The sequence below is a fragment of the Fusarium coffeatum genome, assembly GCF_003316985.1.
Source record: "Fusarium coffeatum strain FIESC_28 chromosome Unknown BRIP53273_contig_77, whole genome shotgun sequence".
Classification (NCBI taxonomy): domain Eukaryota; kingdom Fungi; phylum Ascomycota; class Sordariomycetes; order Hypocreales; family Nectriaceae; genus Fusarium; species Fusarium coffeatum.
Genome location: NW_022157873.1, coordinates 126,211 through 144,842, shown reverse-complemented (window position 1 = coordinate 144,842; position 18,632 = coordinate 126,211). Strand labels below are relative to the sequence as shown.

Sequence of the window (18,632 nt, the reverse complement as noted above, 5' to 3'; positions counted from 1 at the left end):
ACATTGCCTTATTCAGCTGACTTGAACTCTACTACTGTAACCGAAGTTGAGTTGTTACAACCTTCGTTGGGCACTCGATCGACTTCCAGGACTGCCCGGTTAAGATCGCTTGGTATGTCTTGTTCAGTGTCAGGCGATGGGGCTCAGGATGTATGATGTTGAGCATTACAGATAAGGTCCCAGTTCTTGCAATCATCAACAAGTACCAGTATTATAGGAACCCAGAATCAAGACGCCTGTTCAAATCGCTAGCTACTCAAGAATTATTAAAAGAAAAGAAGAAGAAGAAAACATTTTAGAACTCCCCACACCATAACCCAGTCCTTTGCTAGTCGTCATTTACAATGCTTTCTTATGTTTCAGTGTTTTCTGTCCCAGATCGAGCCACCAAGATACAAGATGTTCTGTTTGATGGGCTCCGTAAGTGCATTCCACCCAATGTACACATATGCGACGGTATCCTCCCAGGCACGGGGATGCGGGAGTGGAACTTCAACCATGTCGCCAGGCTTTACAAGTTCTGATAGAATGATTGCAGCCAAAACGGGGAGATATCTTCGAGCATAGTTGAGTCCTAATGCATGTCAGCGGAATGTTCTTCTTGGGCCATACTGGGTCTAGGATGTGGACTTACGGATGGGGACAGGAGGCAGGCTCTGACGTGAACCTCTTCTATCAGAAATTGGTGATGGGCTAAGGTGCTTTCTCGGGAGTGCACCAAAGGAACTTCTTCTGCTCTGTGGATATCCAGGTGAAGATGATCGAGAGCTGGTAAGGGGAAGCTGAAGACTTGTTACTGATGCTCGTCGATCTGTCTGTTCCACGGGACTAATCGGTGGGAGTGTAGCTCTCAATTCATCCAAATCAAAAGTTCTAGTAAGGACGACAGCCTTTTTGCCCGGAGAGTGTACAACTACACGAGTGGTCAGACGTCCATCCACAGGGTGTGGAGATGGTGGCTCTGCGTCGCTGGAAGGCAACACGGAGAGACGACGAAGCTCGACGGGCTGAACGAATATTTCAGGTTCGCGAGGTCTATATGAAACAGCAAGTCTTCGGCGGTGGAGCTGATCTCGTTGTCGAGCAATCTGTATGGCTCTGGTATGGAGAGGACCTCCAGGCGCAGACTGTCGACGCTCATAATCCAAAGGCATGGAGCCCCGGCGAGGCTCAGCATCCGACTCGCGAAGTAGTCTGCCTCGTGTCTCTTCCGTAAGAGTTGGTCTGCGGAAAACTTGAGGTGGAAACAGAGGGGCTGATAGGGGGGAGTGTGAAGATCGCAAGGGACTGGGGCTTGGAAGACCAAGTTCTGATATGGGTCTCAAAGAGACATTGCGAAGGCTGGCTTCTTGTCTGAGAGAATCACGCCTTGGTTTCTCTCGCGGATCAACATCCATGTCATCATTTTGTTCAACATCTTCATCTCTTGCCACTCGAAGTCGTGGGAGAGGGAGGCTGCGGGGTGAGAGGGGTGACGGAGTCCAAGAAGGGCTCTTCTGAATGATGCGTGATCGCAAGGAGCGGATGTTCAGATCGGGACCAGTAGTTCGGATGGGTTCTATCGCTGGACGAGGTCGAGCTTCAGCAGAAGCCATCGTCATGGTTGCTACGAAGGTGATAAAGAACTTTACGAAATATGAACCAAGTTGTGTGTAGGGAACTTAGAATGAAGTACGATAAAGAGCCAGGAGTTTACGAGACAGAGAGATAGAGAAACAGAGAGACATGAAGAGTAGAAGGACGGTATGATGTATTGCTTGAAATTAATCAGACCTCCTCTCTCCTGTAGCTGATGACCCCCTTATTAAACCAGGATGACATGGCGTTTTTACTTAAATAAAGGCTGACATGACTGATGCACATTCTCTGACTTCAGAGTTCATTTCTTCACAAAGGAGTGAGCGGTTTAGCGCTGGCAGATATCTTTGACGGACCAAAAGTGTGTGTTTGTTGGCGCAAGAGAACAAAGAAATGCGGCTTGCGTTAGGCAATTGGTGCCGACATATTATGTTGGCGTCCGCGGCATAGAGCCCGCTTTTGGCTGGTCTTTCCGACCCGACGGACTGAATGAGGCGTTGGTGAAAACCCTGAAATGTTGGGTTTATCGCAGGGATATACTATTTAGTGAAGCATGTTTGCCGGCAGGGAGTTGATGAGTTGGATCTGTTGAAGGTTTGATACTGTGTAAGTCGGATGGAGATGAGGATGCACGTGACACCATGTCCCGTAACGTCTCATCTACTGATTGGTCAAATCTCCAGTGGCTACCCGTTTTCTTAGCCTTGGGCCCCTCCATCTCAAATCAGTACTGTATCCTACTTACACCATCGCGAACAAGGCTGAGTTTCCTTTCGCATTACTTGTCAACTTTGACAGGTGTCGCTTCCGCTTCCCTACCTCCCTCAGCCATTCTTCTTCCTCAAAACTTTCTCTTTATACTTTCTCCAACTATGCGCCAAGGCTGAATTCTCTACAATTTCATTGCCAGCCATGCCTGATCCTGCCACAAGCTACAAGCAGCAGAAGGAGGCCTTTGTGTCCAACCTGTCTGGCGGCTCTGTCGCAGAAATCAACTATGTTACATCCGTTGCAGCTGTTTGTCCCCCTAAACCTCCCGTCCGTACCAACCGCCCGTGAAGAGTTGCTAAAAATGACTTGTTGCAGGTGGCTATTCTACTTTGGTCTGTACTCCAAGCCCGCCAGTCCTTCTTTGAACCATACACGGTGCTGGCGTTTGCCGTCGACTTCCTCCTCAATGTTGGCGCAATCCTTCTCTCGATGACCTTGTATTCCAACTCGCCTCTTCTACTCAACCTCCTCCTAATTGCGCCTGCCGTCCTCATCTTTACTCTGCCGCCACGTCCTATAAGTCGAAAGAAGAAGGCTAAGGTCCCTCCTAATGCCCGGTCCAACGAAAGCTCTGGGCAGTTGGATATCCTATCAACAAAGCCGTTCCTGACAAACTTCCGTGGTTGCATGATGATTGCCACCTGTGTGGCTATCCTTGCTGTCGATTTCCGACTGTTCCCTAGGCGCTTTGCCAAGGTTGAGACATGGGGTACTTCTCTCATGGATCTTGGTGTTGGATCCTTTGTCTTCTCAGCTGGGCTTGTTGCAGCTCGTCCCGTGTTGCGAGAGAAAGCTATAGGTCGCACTACTGGTAAAGGTTCGTCACTTTTCTACCGCATCGTGCATTCGTTCCGTCACTCCATTCCACTTCTGGTCCTAGGCTTCATCAGGTTCCTGAGTGTAAAGGGTCTGGACTATGCAGAACATGTGACAGAGTATGGTGTTCATTGGAATTTCTTCTTCACACTGGGACTCTTGCCCCCATTCGTGGCTATCTTTCAGTCAGCGCTCAAATGGATTCCTTCATTTGCTGCTCTGTCGTTGTTGGTCGGCGTCACATATCAAGTTCTGCTTGAAACCACTAGTCTGAAGGCGTTCGTCCTTACAGCACCCAGGACCGATCTAATTAGCATGAATCGTGAAGGAATTTTCAGTTTCATAGGCTATCTGGCCATCTTCCTTGCTGGACAGGATACGGGCATGTTTGTTATTCCTCGGAACATACCCCCAAAGAGTACTGCTAGTCCCGGCGCTCAGCGCAATACCCTCTTGATGACCATGGCTGTTTGGGGAGGAGTCTGGACAGGTCTATATCTGCTGTCCACAAACTACCATTACGGTTTCGGTCTGGCCGTGTCTCGTCGCATGGCGAACCTACCTTATGTCCTATGGGTTGTTGCCTTCAACACTCTGCAGCTCCTTGGGTTTGCCGTCGTCGACACGGTGTTCTTCCCTGCGTTCTATAATGCACAGGATGCGAAGACCGAGAAGGAAGCATATACACATGCTACCAGTCATGTGATCCGAGCCTACAATCGGAACGGCCTGGCTGTCTTCTTGGTCGCAAACTTGCTGACTGGGTTGGTTAACATGACTGTCAACACACTTGATGCTACTCCCATTGCTACGATGGGTATAATGGTGGCATATACTGCGACTATCACAGGTTTCGCGGTGGTATTGGATGCATATGATATCAGCGTGAAACTATAATAGCGACATTTAGCATCTCATCTTAGACAATTAGCGTGGCATTTCGTATATCTTCCAAAATGATGTACGAGCAATATGAACAAATTCCAAGTGCAAGTTGTGCTTGATCTTTTCGGCATTGTCCACGAGTGGTTTGATAGAATACCGAGTTTGTCTATTAGTACTGCATGATGGCAGTGTCTGGTCACTCGACTATACCAACTTCATGACTTCTTCCATGCAGTGAAATCAGTGTGACACGTCCAACATAGGCTATTCCAGGGCAAGCCATATCATGGCTGGTGATCAGGGTATCGAGTAAGGCCCGACTGACCCAATGAACTATACCGAGCCTCTGAAATCACCTCGGATTAACAGGCGTTCGCTCTAATTTGGCAATATCCTCCTCTTTCTCAACCGCTGTCGTTCCTAATATCGCGGCATCTCATCACACACTACCATATCACATCGGTTCGCGGCTCAGTTCGGAGAAACATCCTCGATCACGGCCTGCTCACAAGACAGTCTATACGTTGTTGATATTACGAATCTACTGTCGTTCAAGTCTTGCGAGGCAACCCATGGCAAAAGTTGTGTGCCGACATTGGTATCGTCCACACGTGTATCAACGTACTGATCAATACCATTTCACTGCCGTGCCCAATTTCTCAGTTTCAATATGCAATTACGCTTATGCGTATAAGATAGGATAATATTGAAAACATGTACATTACAAACTCCACTCTATATAATGGTCAAAGGCATTATCTGCCGATATGGTGACATTCGATTTCTCTCTTGTCGAAGCTATGACTGGTTCAGGGTCATGTTGATCTCGCTACCCTACGGACAACAGCATGATCTCTAGTCCAGCGGCCGCAGTGACATTGACATGGATATCATCAAGTGACAAGGAGCTAAAATGCAGATGAGACAAGGCTCCGCCAAGTACGGGATCACATTTTCCGTTATAGACGAACCGTCATCAAATGTAACGAGATCGTGATCTGATTACGATGAAGATTCCACGCCCGTCCCTCCGAGGATCTGGAGGGATGCACTATCAAGGTATAGCTTGCGACTGGGGTAGTATGGGCAGGCTTGTCTTGTCACTTGGCGGGTTGTTGTAACCGGGATAGACGCTTCAAAGAGTTAATCAGAGAGGGCTGAATCTCGGATACGGACATCTCAGCTGAATTGCGTAGTTCCGTATCGTACCATCTGCATGTTAGTGGCTCAGCTGAGGACAGAAAAGTAAATAGAGCTGATATAGCTCAAATGGTATAAGTTGAATCTCATTTGTGTAAGTCAAATACCTACCTCAAACGCGTGGTTTCATCTCGTCTCATGTTGTCTTGTCTCGTCTCCAAAACAGAACAGAACAGACAAACAAAGACGAAAAAAGGCTTTGTTTCTACCCGCAAAGACGGCAACGCCGGAAAAAATGACGTCTGAAACGAACAGACAATGGTCAAAGCTGCCCTTGTCAAGCTCAAGTTCACGTCAGCGGATATCCCTGTCTGCTTTAACCACAGCTCATCTCCGTTTATTTATGCTGGCAGTTATGTGAGCTTGCACTTGCGCTTGCACTTGTGAGAATAACGCGTAAGTAGTGTACGCGCATGTCAAGTCTTAACTCTTTCACTAGTCAAACTGACAATGTCATGTTGATGTATTTATGGCATCTTCGGTCGTGGGTCTAAATGTAGGAGAGTGATAATAATATTGGAGGATGGACATTAGCTTGTTTCAGACTTTGGACGGGTAAAATCGCGACTTGTCTCGGGGAAATGGTCAGAGACAGACAAAGACAACAAACAGTCGAGGGGGACTATCTCGTAATATTATATGCAATTCGGCTGTGGAAATCAATCATTGAATGTGTGTGCAGTCTCTCTCTCAATCTGGGGAATCGTATCGACAAGCGAGATGACCCCAGAGTGAGAAGGCCACATGAAAACTATAGCTAAGATATTGGATTTATACAAGCAAGGGTCAAACAGAGTTCGTCGGACGATTATCCGCTTGAGGCAGGAAGAGCTTGCTGTCAGCCAAGGAACATGTTGCGAGACACTGATGATGATCGCCGTCGCTTATTGTGACGGCACCTACGAATATTACTGTAAGGATTAATAGTTTGCCCAAAGAAAAGGAAATCTTCGTAATGTGATACAGAGCAAATTGAAGAGATCCAAAAAGAGGCAATTATAACATCGTAAGAAGCAAAGTGGTTACAAGAAGAGCTAGTCTATGTAGTAAATGCATATGCAGCTGTAAGGTTTGAGTCTTTGAGGTTGTCACGGAACAACATCCGGAAAAGCATACATAGAAAAGATCAGCCTAGGCAGCTCAGGAAGGTGAAAGATATTTATAGTTAGGAACACCGAAAGAGAAAATAGAGTTGAGGGAAACTTTGTATCCATCGCAACGGGCGTTTAGCATATGTGAATAAAGACCTAAGCGCCGAGTCTCTCGAGTTTATCTATACATGGTCCGATGAAGCGGAGTAGCATCCTTCCTTCGCTTCATCTGCCCACAAAGACTGATGATGCTACAAACGCACGAACCACGACAGCAGTTCCTTTGCTTCTATCCGAACTTCTCGAAACAAGTGGAATCTTAGCCTCGAGCTGTACAGAGCGTCCGTTCTGTCCTACGCTACCATTCATGTTGGCTGGAATACGAGAACAAAGATAACGGACCGGGCCCAGGCGAGACGGACCGGCTGTTGAAACCATACCTCGATGATGCTGAGGAGGCAATTCACTCATGCAGGGCGCCTTTCCAAATGTCAAAGCCACTGGACAGTATAATGCAGTCAAACGGCGCAACGTTATCCGTCGATATCACCCATGCAATGCAGATCGCGCTGCTCAGCGGGCAGTACTATACGGTAGTAGCACATTATGTACCTACCCGTTCAAGCCATAAGTAGTCAAGCCACTCCGTAAAATAGGTAGATGAGATGAGATGAGATTTGCGGACGGACGGTATGGCCGATGACCTGGCTTTGGATCGTGACGCAAGTTGCCGAAAATGTCATTCAGAAATAAGAGAAGCCAGAGCTGAGACCACCCTCTCTAGAAGAGCCAGCCCGCTCGTAAGATTACTGCTCAATGCCTTTTGCGCATTGTGTTCCAGCTTCTTGGGTCTGGAGACTAGAAGCAAAGGACTCTCCCTCATCAAAGCTCCCTAGGTGGTTGGGGTAGACGAAGCATTCTATACAAAGTATCGAGTCAAACTATCGGTAGTTGAAATAATGACGCTCCCGTTGGGCGCCAAAATTCAATTCCAGCCATCAGACTCAAAGTCAGACTCAGACAAGGGGACCAGTGGACTAACACAGAACAAACTCAGGTCTCGGCTGACTAGGGGAGAAGGGAAACCCAGACTCGGATTAGCTCCAGACGCCCCGAAACAAGGGCAGCCCGCAGAGGAAAGACAGAGACAGACGAACGACTTCATATTGCGGAGCATTATCGAGGGAACATGCTGGTGGTGAGCACTGGCCGGTAGGTGGCTGGGCGAAGCATGATATCCTAATCTCGAGAAACAAGAGAGAGGGAGGGAGGGAGGCAAGAACCATTGACCAAACATATGAGTACATAGTAACTTGTGATTCATTGTCGTCATCCAATATCGTTGATATATGCGCCATTGAATTTGGTCAAGGGTCTGTTGAGTTGTCTGTTTGTTGTTGTCCCGTCATTTGCGGGATATTTGTTGACACTGGGACTCATATGACCCGACTAGCTGATAGTCTTGACCTGTAATACCTTGGCTGCAAATAGATCAATCACCTATTTGAGAAGTACTGTAAGCCAAGTTGGCAGCCAGCCTAGGTCAGGTCTCCAGCTATTATCGGATGAGGGAGGAGTAGGGATGGAATAGAAATGGAGTTCCAGCTGTATCCGTACCGTACCTGCAGGAACGACAACGCTATATTCAGGGGTACTGCAGTGATATGGATCTTTGATCATGCATGGCGCCCCTTCCAGCCAAGGTTTTCTTTTCCCTCCCTCTTACTCCTTGCATTGGATGAGAATGTAATACTGTAAACAAAGAGAGAGTATCATGGCATTGCAATCCACAAGGTCTCAGAGGATATCAATGTCAATGCTCCAATACTTTTCCTAGCTTAGAGGCGCCGTTAGTTTGATCAATGGCCTGTGTCGGTCTGTTTAGTGGAAGATATCATAGGAACAACTTGCCAGGGTTTCTACTCCACTTGCTGCAGCCCAACCATCCTTGACTCTCCATGTCAGAGTAGGTGTGCTCTAGTCTATTGTATGTACCTCTCAGTGAGTCTGTCTGCAAAGTCCCTTCTGGGAAATTGATGAATGGCTTCCCTTCCCTGGACTGGGCTGTCCGTTCAGGGTTCCAGGATGTTGGTGTACCTCGAGATCTACTCTTTATCCCGCAGTAAATTAAGTACCGTATCATTGACGCTTGTTTCTTTTGCTTTGCTTTGCCTTGCCTTGCCCTGGTCTCCCGTCCACTTCCACTAAAACCAAGACCTGAAAGTTCCTCCACTTCAGGTCGGGTCGGGTCAAGTCTCTCTTCCTTGACCTTGACTCTGAATCTGAATCTGAGTCTGAGTCTTATTCTGACTCTGGTAGCGCGTGAGGCCCCGACTCAGACACGGTCCCTCACACCATTTGCTCTTTTTTTCTTGCTTGATTTTTTTCTGTACTAAACCCAACTTAACTAAATCTCTGCCTCTGTTGTACTGGGCTGGGTCTTGGCTTGGCTGTTTGTTACGTTAATTGTACGGTACCTTACTCTGTACCCTACTTTGTACCTCCCTCGCCCGTTTAATTGAACCTCGTCCCAGTTTCGTTTTTTCCCATCCTCTCTTTTCTTCTCTTTGCCATTTCGCCTGTTTCTGGCGATAACCTCAAAGCTTCTTTTTTCTCTGTCTGACGTTTGCGCGTTCGCATCGCATCGCATTTGAGAGGAGCGCATTGGATTGGACTTTGATTTTGGGACCCAACTGATCCTATCGTATCTCCCAACCTCCAGCTTCGACCACGTTCAGTCCAATTGGAACCAGTCCAGTCTCATCGCCTAATTAGCACCTGCAGGACCCAAGGCCCCAAGCCGCAGCGCAACGCAACGCAACGCAACAAGACAACAAACCTACAAAATCAACTGGAACTGCTTCAGCCCGATTGCCAACGCATCCAGTTGTCGGCTGTGCTCCAGTCCAATTAATTCAACCGCCTGTCGCGGCCGTTAGTTCGCCTCGAATTACAGTCACAGTCACAGTCACAGTTGCCGGTACCGGTATTTCAAACGGAAATCAAATCCCATTTTGAAGCGGATACGACCGATCTCGAATAACTTTATTCGCAATTCCGTCTCGTCTCGTTCTCGTCTCTCAGCGCGCGCAAGAGAAAACAACATGAATGCTTGTCGATTCACGAACTTGAATTAACATCACCTGACTCGACTTGACTTGACTTCATTTGTTTTCACCTCTTAATATTTGGTTCATCCTTATTTTGAAACGGTTTCCCCCCGTCATCTGTCGCTTACAACTACCTTACTGTACTCGTCTGGAGCCGCTTGCATTTATCCCCCGGTTCAGCGCTTCCCTAGACTGGGCCGACTGAAACTGCCAGGTATTTCGACCTGCATATTCGCGTCGACGGCTGGACCTTTTTTTCTGGGCGCCACCGTCAGAAAACCACAACTCGCGCACGCCCGCTTGTTGTTGTATAATACTAGGGAGACTTGAAAGAAAAGACTCGCCCTGTAAATAACGGTTCCTTCCGTTCGCTTCTTTTTATCGACGCGTTCGGGCGTGGAAGATGTCGTCGGCTGCCCTACAGACGGCCCCCCATCAACAACACACCGCTCTGGCCTCGTCCCCCTTGAGCACACCGTCGTCCCGCCAGTACAGGCCCTCGCACTCATCCCCTAACAGTCAGGCGTACAATGCCCAGCAGACCTCGACCGCTTCTTCATCTTCGCGACGACCTCCTTCAAGAAAAACGAACGAAAGCGCTCCCTCGCATTCTTATCATCTAACTCCAGGCTTTGGTGCACCAGCCACCGCTTCGGCGCCCAACGACCAAGATCAAGGTGCCTCTGACTGGCAAGGCAACATGCCTCCCGTCGCTCCTCCGCGGAGCTCCTCTAACCACCAGAGTGGTAGCTCGCGAAGGTCCCAGTATTCCAACGAAAAGTCCCCCAATTCTCCCCGCCGAAACGATTCCACACGAACTGGTTCGCGTGGTGAATCAGCGGCCGCCGAGAACGGTTATCGAAGCAGCAAGGCTGACGCTGCTGCCCGAGCAAGCAGCCGAGATGGCAGCAAGGTCCCAAGCTCATCTCTGCCTGTCCGATCCGCACACAACACGCCCTCGAAACCTGTCCACGATGCCACTGACAGCTTAACAAAAGCCATTGCAGCTGCTCAGGACACCATCGACCGGGATCGCAACCATGCCGGCCACCAGCAAAATGGCGATAATTCGGCTATGCCTCCTCCCGCTGTCGCAACGGGTGAACATGGCGAGGAACGAAGGCAGCGAAGCCGACACGACCATAGTAAAAGCCATAAGGGCAATACCAAGTTTGGTGATTTCATTCTCGGCAACACTATTGGTGAGGGTGAATTTGGCAAAGTGAAGCTGGGCTGGAAACAGGACAGCAGCGTTCAAGTAAGCTTTTGTACTTACCCTTAAAGAGACTCCATACTTACGATAACAGGTTGCCATCAAGCTCATCAAGAGGGACAGCGTTGGAAGCAACCCCTCTCGATTTGCTAAGATTTACCGCGAAGTTGCCATCCTTCGCGGGGTTCAGCACCCCAACATTGTGCGTCTGATCGACAAGGTCGAGACAGACCGACACATTGGTATCATTCTCGAATACGCGTCCGGCGGTGAACTTTTCGATTATATCCTCAACCACCGCTACCTAAAAGATAATGCTGCGCGTCGCTTATTCGCCCAGCTCATTTCTGGCGTTGGTTACCTACACAAGAAGGGAATAGTACACCGAGATTTGAAGCTAGAAAACTTGCTTCTCGACCGTAACCGCAACATTATTATCACCGATTTTGGTTTCGCCAACACCTTCGATGCCAACGAGGAATTGACCAAAGATGAGGAGCTCAACCTGACCGATAAGGAGTTCGTGAAGCGAATGGGCTTGGATCGCGTCAAGATGAACGGCTCCAGGAAGGGTGATCTCATGCAGACAAGTTGTGGAAGTCCTTGCTATGCCGCGCCTGAATTGGTTGTTAGCGATTCTCTATACACTGGTCGTAAGGTGGATGTCTGGAGTTGTGGTGTCATTTTGGTAAGTTCCGCGCTTGGCGTACATAAAGTGACTGTTGAGCTGACCTGTTGTAGTATGCCATGCTTGCTGGCTACCTCCCATTCGACGACGATCCCGCCAACCCCGAAGGCGACAACATCAACCTCCTATACAAGTACATCGTCACAACGCCTTTGACCTTCCCCGAATATGTCACCCCTCACGCCCGAGACCTCCTCCGCCGCATCCTCGTTCCTAACCCCCGCAAGAGAGCGGATCTGTTCGAAGTTGCTCGACACAGCTGGCTGAGCGAGTATGCCAACCTCGTGGAGTTCATCACCAGCTCGACAACACTACCTTCAGAGGTTCCCGATTCCGGTGTTTCTCCCGATGACGACTACGCCGAGGCTCCCACAGTCGCCCGAAGCAACTCCGTCCGCGAAGCCTCGAAGCACAAGCAATCTCATCCTCCTGTTGTTGGAGGATTGGCCAAGACGCATGGCAGTGTTGATCCTGAGGCTGAGGCTACTCATCGTAGCACACCCAAGGATGCTAAGCGAAGAACAGTCCAGGTCGAATACGTGGCTCCTACAACGAAAACTCAACGTGGTGCCGAGGCCGCGCCTTCGAAACCTAGTTCTCACTCTCTCCAACAACAGCAGGCTGCCGATACTCCGGAGCCTAATACTGAGAAACCCCTGCCTCGCGAGCCGCCACTGACGAAGGACAATGCTTCTCGTGCTCAGCAATCAAGGCGTCCTCAAAGTTCGCACAAGAATGCCCCTCCTCCCCACCGACCATCTCGCGATACTCGCGCCACTTCCGACAATGCCTTCATGACTGGTGGAACTGCCACAACAAGACCGCGAACACAAGGATCAATGCAATCCTCGACATCGATGGGTCTACAGTCTCATGGCAACTATGGACAGCCTGCACCACCTACAATCGCCGATACAAATGCTCACGGCCGAATCCAGCAGCCTCAGACCCCCGATGAGGAAGGTAATATTGCCAAGGATGTTGGTAGCGTTCCTCCTAAGGTGATGAAGATGTCCACATTCCAGAACGAGACCAAGGCATCCGGTAGGGGCCATAAGCGATCGAACACTCTGGGTGATCTCGGCAACAAGATCATGGGCCGCAGCGGATCCATCTTTGGTGGCAAATCTAAGAAACGACCTGAACAGCAGCAGCAACCGCAGCAACCGCAGGCCGAAAAGTCATCGAGGAAGTACCCACCTGTCAGCATGTCAAACACCATGTTGCCAGGCGAGGACGCTGGCCCTAGACCATCAATGGACTCGAAGGCATCTAGAAGATCCTTCTCCCTTGGTCTTGGCAAGAAGCGTAGTGGCAGTGTTCAAGGCTCAAGTGACAAGCAAAACCGTCGATTTTCTCTGGTCAAGGCTATGGGTCTTGGCAGGAACGAGGGTAGCGTGACAGGATCTGAGGCCGATTCACAACAGGACTTGCCTATTCAACATCCTCGAACCGAGCAACTTCGCGGCTACAGCAACCACGATGAGCCTCGACACAGCGAGCCCTACTTCGATGCACCCTACGAGCAGTACCCCCAGCGTGACACAGCACAGTCAAGCCCTGTGTATCACACACGCTACGGGTCTCAGCAACAGGATGGCCGAAGGCCCAGCGCGATCCCTACCTATATCCAGGGAGGCAGCCATTTGAACACTGGTTCAGATTCATCGGTGGACATGCGACGACCTAACGACTCACGATCTCGCCCTTACCAAGCAGACTTCTCTGAGTCTGAAGGATACGATGGACGACCAGTCGGAAGCAGCCGTGAGGACCGCCCAGGTGTTCTTCACAAGAGCCACAAGAAGTTCGCGGACGCCTATGATGGTGGTCATGAAGGAAGCAGCGGAGCCGCGAAACGTGTCATGGATTTCTTCAGAAGACGTGGCAAGGCGAGAGGTGGTGAAGATAGGTGAACAAAGCATGCGTGAAGCACCTGGAGTTAACGGCGTACCGTCTCAATTTGAAAGATCTTTTGTCCGGAAGTTCCGCACCAATGTTCGCAGTTGGATGCAATAATTGTCATTGTCTATTATTTTTTGCCGGGACACACAACACCACAACACACATATTCAAGCTACCAGTAATGAGGGACGAACACCAAGGGCTCTCGACGATGCCCAATCGCAACTTGGAGACCACCCGGGGTTGGTCCTTTTCCGCACGCACACACATAACTACATATTTCGCACACACACACACACACACACACACATCATGGCGCAAAGGGGATATGAGATTGAGACTTTGGTGGTCCCGGATAGTTATATTCCACTACACACAGTTACTCGGTTTATGCAAAGTTTGTTGAATCATCAGCGGAAGGATGAGGAACAAGATGTGGGCTGGACAATCCCCTTGTTTCTGTATAATTCTGACGCCGCGAAAGAGGAAGGGAGAGAAAGATGGGGGAGTAAAGGAAGAAAGTGTTTTATTATTTTATTTGTCTGTGTCTATACAAACGCATCTCAGCCAAGATTTGTCTCAAAGGAGACATTAACGAACGAAGCCCAACGAATCGAATGTGACTTGAAATGCCTTTCTTTTCAATTGATGAATTGTTATGTTTGTTTTTTAGTGAAGGAGGGTTTATTGAATACGCTTTAGTTGAAGATAACATATCAACTCTAGACTAGATACCTAGTATACGAAATCAAGAGACCTCATACAAACTCCAATACTATGTTTTTGTCTCTCTATTCGTGATGTTGTCGGTGGCTTGAAGTTTTACTGATACCGAGGTAGGGACTGTGCTTTGACTGCCTACAACTGGCGGTCAGTATCGTGCTTTGACGGTGAGTTGTCGCTAGTCGTTGTGGTTGACAAAGTAACTAGTGGACCGGTACCCGTGATCGACTCAGGCAGTTGACGATCCGCTGTGGGCTTATATATGTTTTGAGGCTGATACTTCCTGATCATGAACATGAGATGTCCTATCAGAGGAACCCCAGGCTTTGACCGTTGAAGAATAAAAGACGAGATATCAGATACTTTATGTATGCTTAGGTCTGGTATTATACTATTTGCTAAAGCTTAGAGTAACTTTTCTGCTAACCCAGTTGTATGAAGCATTAAGTCTAGAGAGCATCCTATCAGCTTATACTGCCTGAAATAGGCACTCAATGCAGTATTATCCCAATGAGCTTAGATCTCGGTTTAAGAACTCCAAGGAACAGATCACATAGTTCAGAATCCATTCTCGAGCTTAGGATAATTGTAAAGCCCAGACTCTAAGCAAACTGAGGTTCTTGTAGCCGAGGAAGATGCGAGTCAGAAGGTGGATTCTAGCCTTTAAACGACAAGCGTTTGTGCGAGTCAGACATGCGCCACAATTAGGTGTGCTTGATAGGTACTAAGGTAGGCAGTGAATATACCTGCTTGTCAACAGGAAATTAAAGAATACCTACCTTGGTAGATAGGTAGCTATCTGGTAAATCATGTTCTGGAGTTGAGATAATCCTTACAGATACTTACGTCACTTGAGCAATGTCACTGGGCAGGCTCGCGTATTCAATCCGTCGGTGATTTAACTTGAATTCGCCTTTCGGATCCGACCTAGGTTGCACCCGAACGCTATCTCCGTCTGACGATAGGAAGGTTGATGCTTTGTTGGCAGATCATACCACGTCACTAGCTGTGTCAGATTCGCTAGTGGTCGTAACGAAAACAGGACCTCCTTGCGTAAAGCACAGTACGAAGTAATCATTATCAATCATTGAGATTGATACACTGATACAGTACAGCATCTTGAGATGGAGGGAGTCAAGCCACAACTTGATTGTGGTTCCTGTCGATCTCTTACTATATCGGGTTAATGAGCACTTGCTGTGATCATGCCAAGCCTATACCGGCACTTTGCTGCCGAGAAAGACGGGGATATCTTGGTTAAGCTTCTTGTTTATTGTTGTGTCTCCAGTAGTCTGTTTGTTGGATCTCCTCGTGGATGATGGAGTTTTGATGAAAGCCGAGTCTGCCTGGTGGTCTTTGTCACAGATTAGACATTGGTAAGAATTGAATCACTGCTGGAATTTCAGAGTGAATGGGATAGAATCGTAGAGATCTGTTTGTAAAGGGAGCCCAGTTCGGAGGCAAACGCTCGCTACGTTAGTAACATCGACGTGAGGCTGCACCGCCTCACTTTGCCTCTGACACATCTCCTATCAACCAATCACGACATCTCTCTAGCGGGCTGCCTCAGCTGTTTGACGACATCAGATATCCATCACAGACACTGGACTCTCGGTCTGGCCAGTTCCAGCCATTATCTACAGTGACTTATTCTCCACCAGCGCCACTGTACTCCACTAAACAAACAGCGTCATCCCCGGCCTACACTCACGCCTAGGAAACTTGGCTAGCTTCCCGCCTTAAAGCCAAGGCCTTGGCTCCTGTTTCTTCTACATCTTCTCACTTACACTTTTCGACTACACTTTCTCAAGCTCACCAAAAGCCCCAAGACAACTATCTTCACTTGATAGTTGACCCTTTGTTACGACTCTTACTCTCCCGAGTACCTAACACCTGTTCGATGAAGGAAGCTTCTTCTGAACCACCCAATATAGATGGCAGTCGCTCTGGTGCACAACCCGCAGCGCCCACTGCTCAGGGCTTGAATGAGCAACCTCGAAACAAAGAGTTTAACGAAAAGACTCACTCGAATAAACAAAATGGCAGCAGGAACAACTCCCTGCTCAAGATCCCCTCTGCCGGCGATGTCCCCTCTCACACATCGTCTCAGGCTGCACGATCGGGGTCTGTCATAGAGACTCCTCCTGGCAAGGCTGAAGAGCCTGCCCAAGAAGAAATCTCAAGTACAACCAGCAAAAAGACTGGTTTTATGGCCGAAGTCAAACGCAGTATCAGAATCAGTGTCACTTATAGCTGGCTCAATGTTTTCTTGATATTCGTTCCTGTCGGTATCGCCGTCGCTCAGATCGATGGCGTCCATGCAGGTCTTGTTTTTGGTATGAATGCAGTTGCAATCATCCCTCTTGCTGGACTTTTGGCATTCGCTACCGAATCTGTTGCTCGAAAGATGGGTGATGCTTTGGGTGCGTTGTTGAACGTCACTTTTGGTAAGTCGATACACAACTACTCACTCCGAGCTTTAACTAACATGTTCCCAGGCAATGCTGTTGAATTGATCATCTTTATCCTCGCTCTGGTAAAGAACGAAATCCGAGTCGTACAGTCGGCCCTTCTTGGCAGTGTGCTAGCAAATCTGCTGCTCATTCTTGGAATGGCGATGCTTCTGGGAGGTCTACGATTCCGTGAACAGGTCTATAACAGCACTGTTACCCAGATGAGCGCCTGTCTGCTCAGTCTGAGTGTTATCAGTCTGGTTTTGCCGACAGCTTTTCATGCTTCTTTCAAGAGTGATGCCCTCGCTGACCAGGAGTCGCTCAAGATCAGTCGCGCAACCAGTGTGGTTCTGCTTCTAGTTTATGTCATCTACCTCATGTTCCAGCTCAAGTCGCATGCTTACATGTACGAGTCCACTCCTCAGCACATCATTGATGCCGAGTTGGCACCTGGTCCTGCCGCCGGTCTGCTGGACTCTTCCAGTTCTGATGACAGTTCATCCTCGAGTTCCGACTCATCGGATTCTGATTCGTCTCACGGTACTATGCGAAAGCGAATGAAGAAGGTCCTTCGTAATAGACGGCACCGAAGATCTAGCGCTGCTTCTGCCGATACCGCTGACACCAAGGGAACCCGTTCGGCTTCGTTTGTAACCAACAACACCTCACCCCAGGATGAAATTTCTGAGGCAAGAGCCTCTCGCCATCGGGTCCCCCGTTTCCCTTCTTATGAAGGAAGTGAGCACGCGGTTGACGACGATGATGAAGAGGCAGAACGCTCCCGCCGACGCCGTCGTTATCGCCGACACAGACACCGCAAGAGCAAGAAGGAGGCTCGCAAGGCTAAAACGGAGCTCGACGGTACCAAATCTTTGAACAACGTCCCCGAGAATGTACCTGAAATCAAGGGCGAAGGGGAACCTCGCCGTGTTGACTTTGCGGTCCAGGATGACCTCGAAGCTGGTCCTTCATCCAATGGGGGCAAGCGACCATTCCCCTTGAGAGGTATCTCCGTTAAAGCCATTGCTCCCGTTTTCACCGAGAAGCCCGCGGGTCCAGCTCCCACTGTTCGTTATGGCATTCGACGTACCAACTCCCTCCCGGATCGCCTGCAGTTTCGGGCTCCCGGCGCCATGCTGCCGGCTCATGTTCCTCCTGTGTTGAATGCCCCTGGTGCTCAGATTCTCGACAAGCAGGAAGAGGATGAAGAGGAACATCTCTCCCAACTCGCCGCCGTCATTCTCCTTCTGATTTCCACGGCCCTGGTCGCAGTCTGCGCCGAGTTCCTTGTCGATTCTATCGAGGCCGTTATCGAAACTTCACACATCAACCAAGTTGGAATCGGTCTCATTATTCTGCCTATCGTTGGTAACGCAGCTGAGCACGTTACCGCTATCAAAGTCGCCTACAAGAACAACATGGATCTCGCAATTGGTGTCGCTGTCGGAAGTTCTATCCAGATTGCTCTTCTCCTCACTCCCTTTATGGTGATCCTGGGATGGATCATGGATAAGGAGATGACTTTGTACTTTACGCTGTTTGAGACTGTTTGTCTCTTCGTTTCGGCATTTATTGTCAACTTTTTGGTACTGGACGGTAGAAGTAACTACCTTGAAGGTGCATTGCTTTGTGCGGTGTATATCATCATCGCCGTTGTGGCTTTCTTCTACCCTGATGAACAGGATGCCAGCGCCTGGGGTGGAGGTACTTAGTCTGCCTTCTGAAAGCTGTCAGTTGGTGAGAATAGATGATAGTTTTCTTCTACATGTCGAATAAGGCATGATGCACATAGGCCATGATGGCCATGAAGCATAGTTTAGGACTTATGATACTCAAATTACGAGAGGATAAATAACGATAATATCAACTCAATATCATAATATAATCATCATAAACACTGCCTTTGATTTGAATTTGAACATGTGAAACTTTGCGTATTCGCGTACTTGAGCGTAAAACATAATCATCACCGTACAAGCCTCGCACACATTAGGCTCTTTAGAGATTAAGCTCAGGCTATTCCTCCGAGCATTATTCCCGATTCTGTCAAAAGCTAGGCTTTTCTTGCCTCCCCGTGATACATAAGGGGCTGTGCAAGCTCAAAGCGGCGTGGTGTTTGTGGAAGTTTAGCGGCACAGCCACGACTTTAAAATTACATGATTCCGAATAAAGGCCACGAGAAAGATGCATATTCCATAA

General features: G+C 48.8%; 4 protein-coding genes across 4 annotated transcripts; 3 read left to right on the top strand and 1 right to left on the bottom strand.

Moving 5' to 3' along the window:
* Positions 1-359: 359 nt before the first annotated feature.
* FIESC28_03656 (uncharacterized protein) lies at positions 360-1,601 on the bottom strand (the record flags this gene model as incomplete). Its single annotated transcript, XM_031157805.1, has 2 exons — positions 360-574; positions 635-1,601. 2 exons carry the CDS (start codon positions 1,599-1,601, stop codon positions 360-362), a joined length of 1,182 nt encoding a protein of 393 aa, XP_031018065.1.
* Positions 1,602-2,490: 889 nt separating this feature from the next.
* On the top strand, positions 2,491-4,062 carry FIESC28_03655 (uncharacterized protein; the record flags this gene model as incomplete). The annotated part of the gene is made up of 2 exons (XM_031157804.1): positions 2,491-2,616; positions 2,665-4,062. The coding sequence occupies 2 exons, from the start codon at positions 2,491-2,493 to the stop codon at positions 4,060-4,062; spliced, it is 1,524 nt and encodes a 507-aa protein (XP_031018064.1).
* A 5,792-nt stretch (positions 4,063-9,854) lies between these two features.
* FIESC28_03654 (uncharacterized protein) lies at positions 9,855-13,268 on the top strand (the record flags this gene model as incomplete). Its single annotated transcript, XM_031157803.1, has 3 exons — positions 9,855-10,709; positions 10,759-11,352; positions 11,406-13,268. 3 exons carry the CDS (start codon positions 9,855-9,857, stop codon positions 13,266-13,268), a joined length of 3,312 nt encoding a protein of 1,103 aa, XP_031018063.1.
* A 2,612-nt stretch (positions 13,269-15,880) lies between these two features.
* On the top strand, positions 15,881-18,145 carry FIESC28_03653 (uncharacterized protein; the record flags this gene model as incomplete). The annotated part of the gene is made up of 2 exons (XM_031157802.1): positions 15,881-16,427; positions 16,479-18,145. 2 exons carry the CDS (start codon positions 15,881-15,883, stop codon positions 18,143-18,145), a joined length of 2,214 nt encoding a protein of 737 aa, XP_031018062.1.
* Positions 18,146-18,632: the final 487 nt, after the last annotated feature.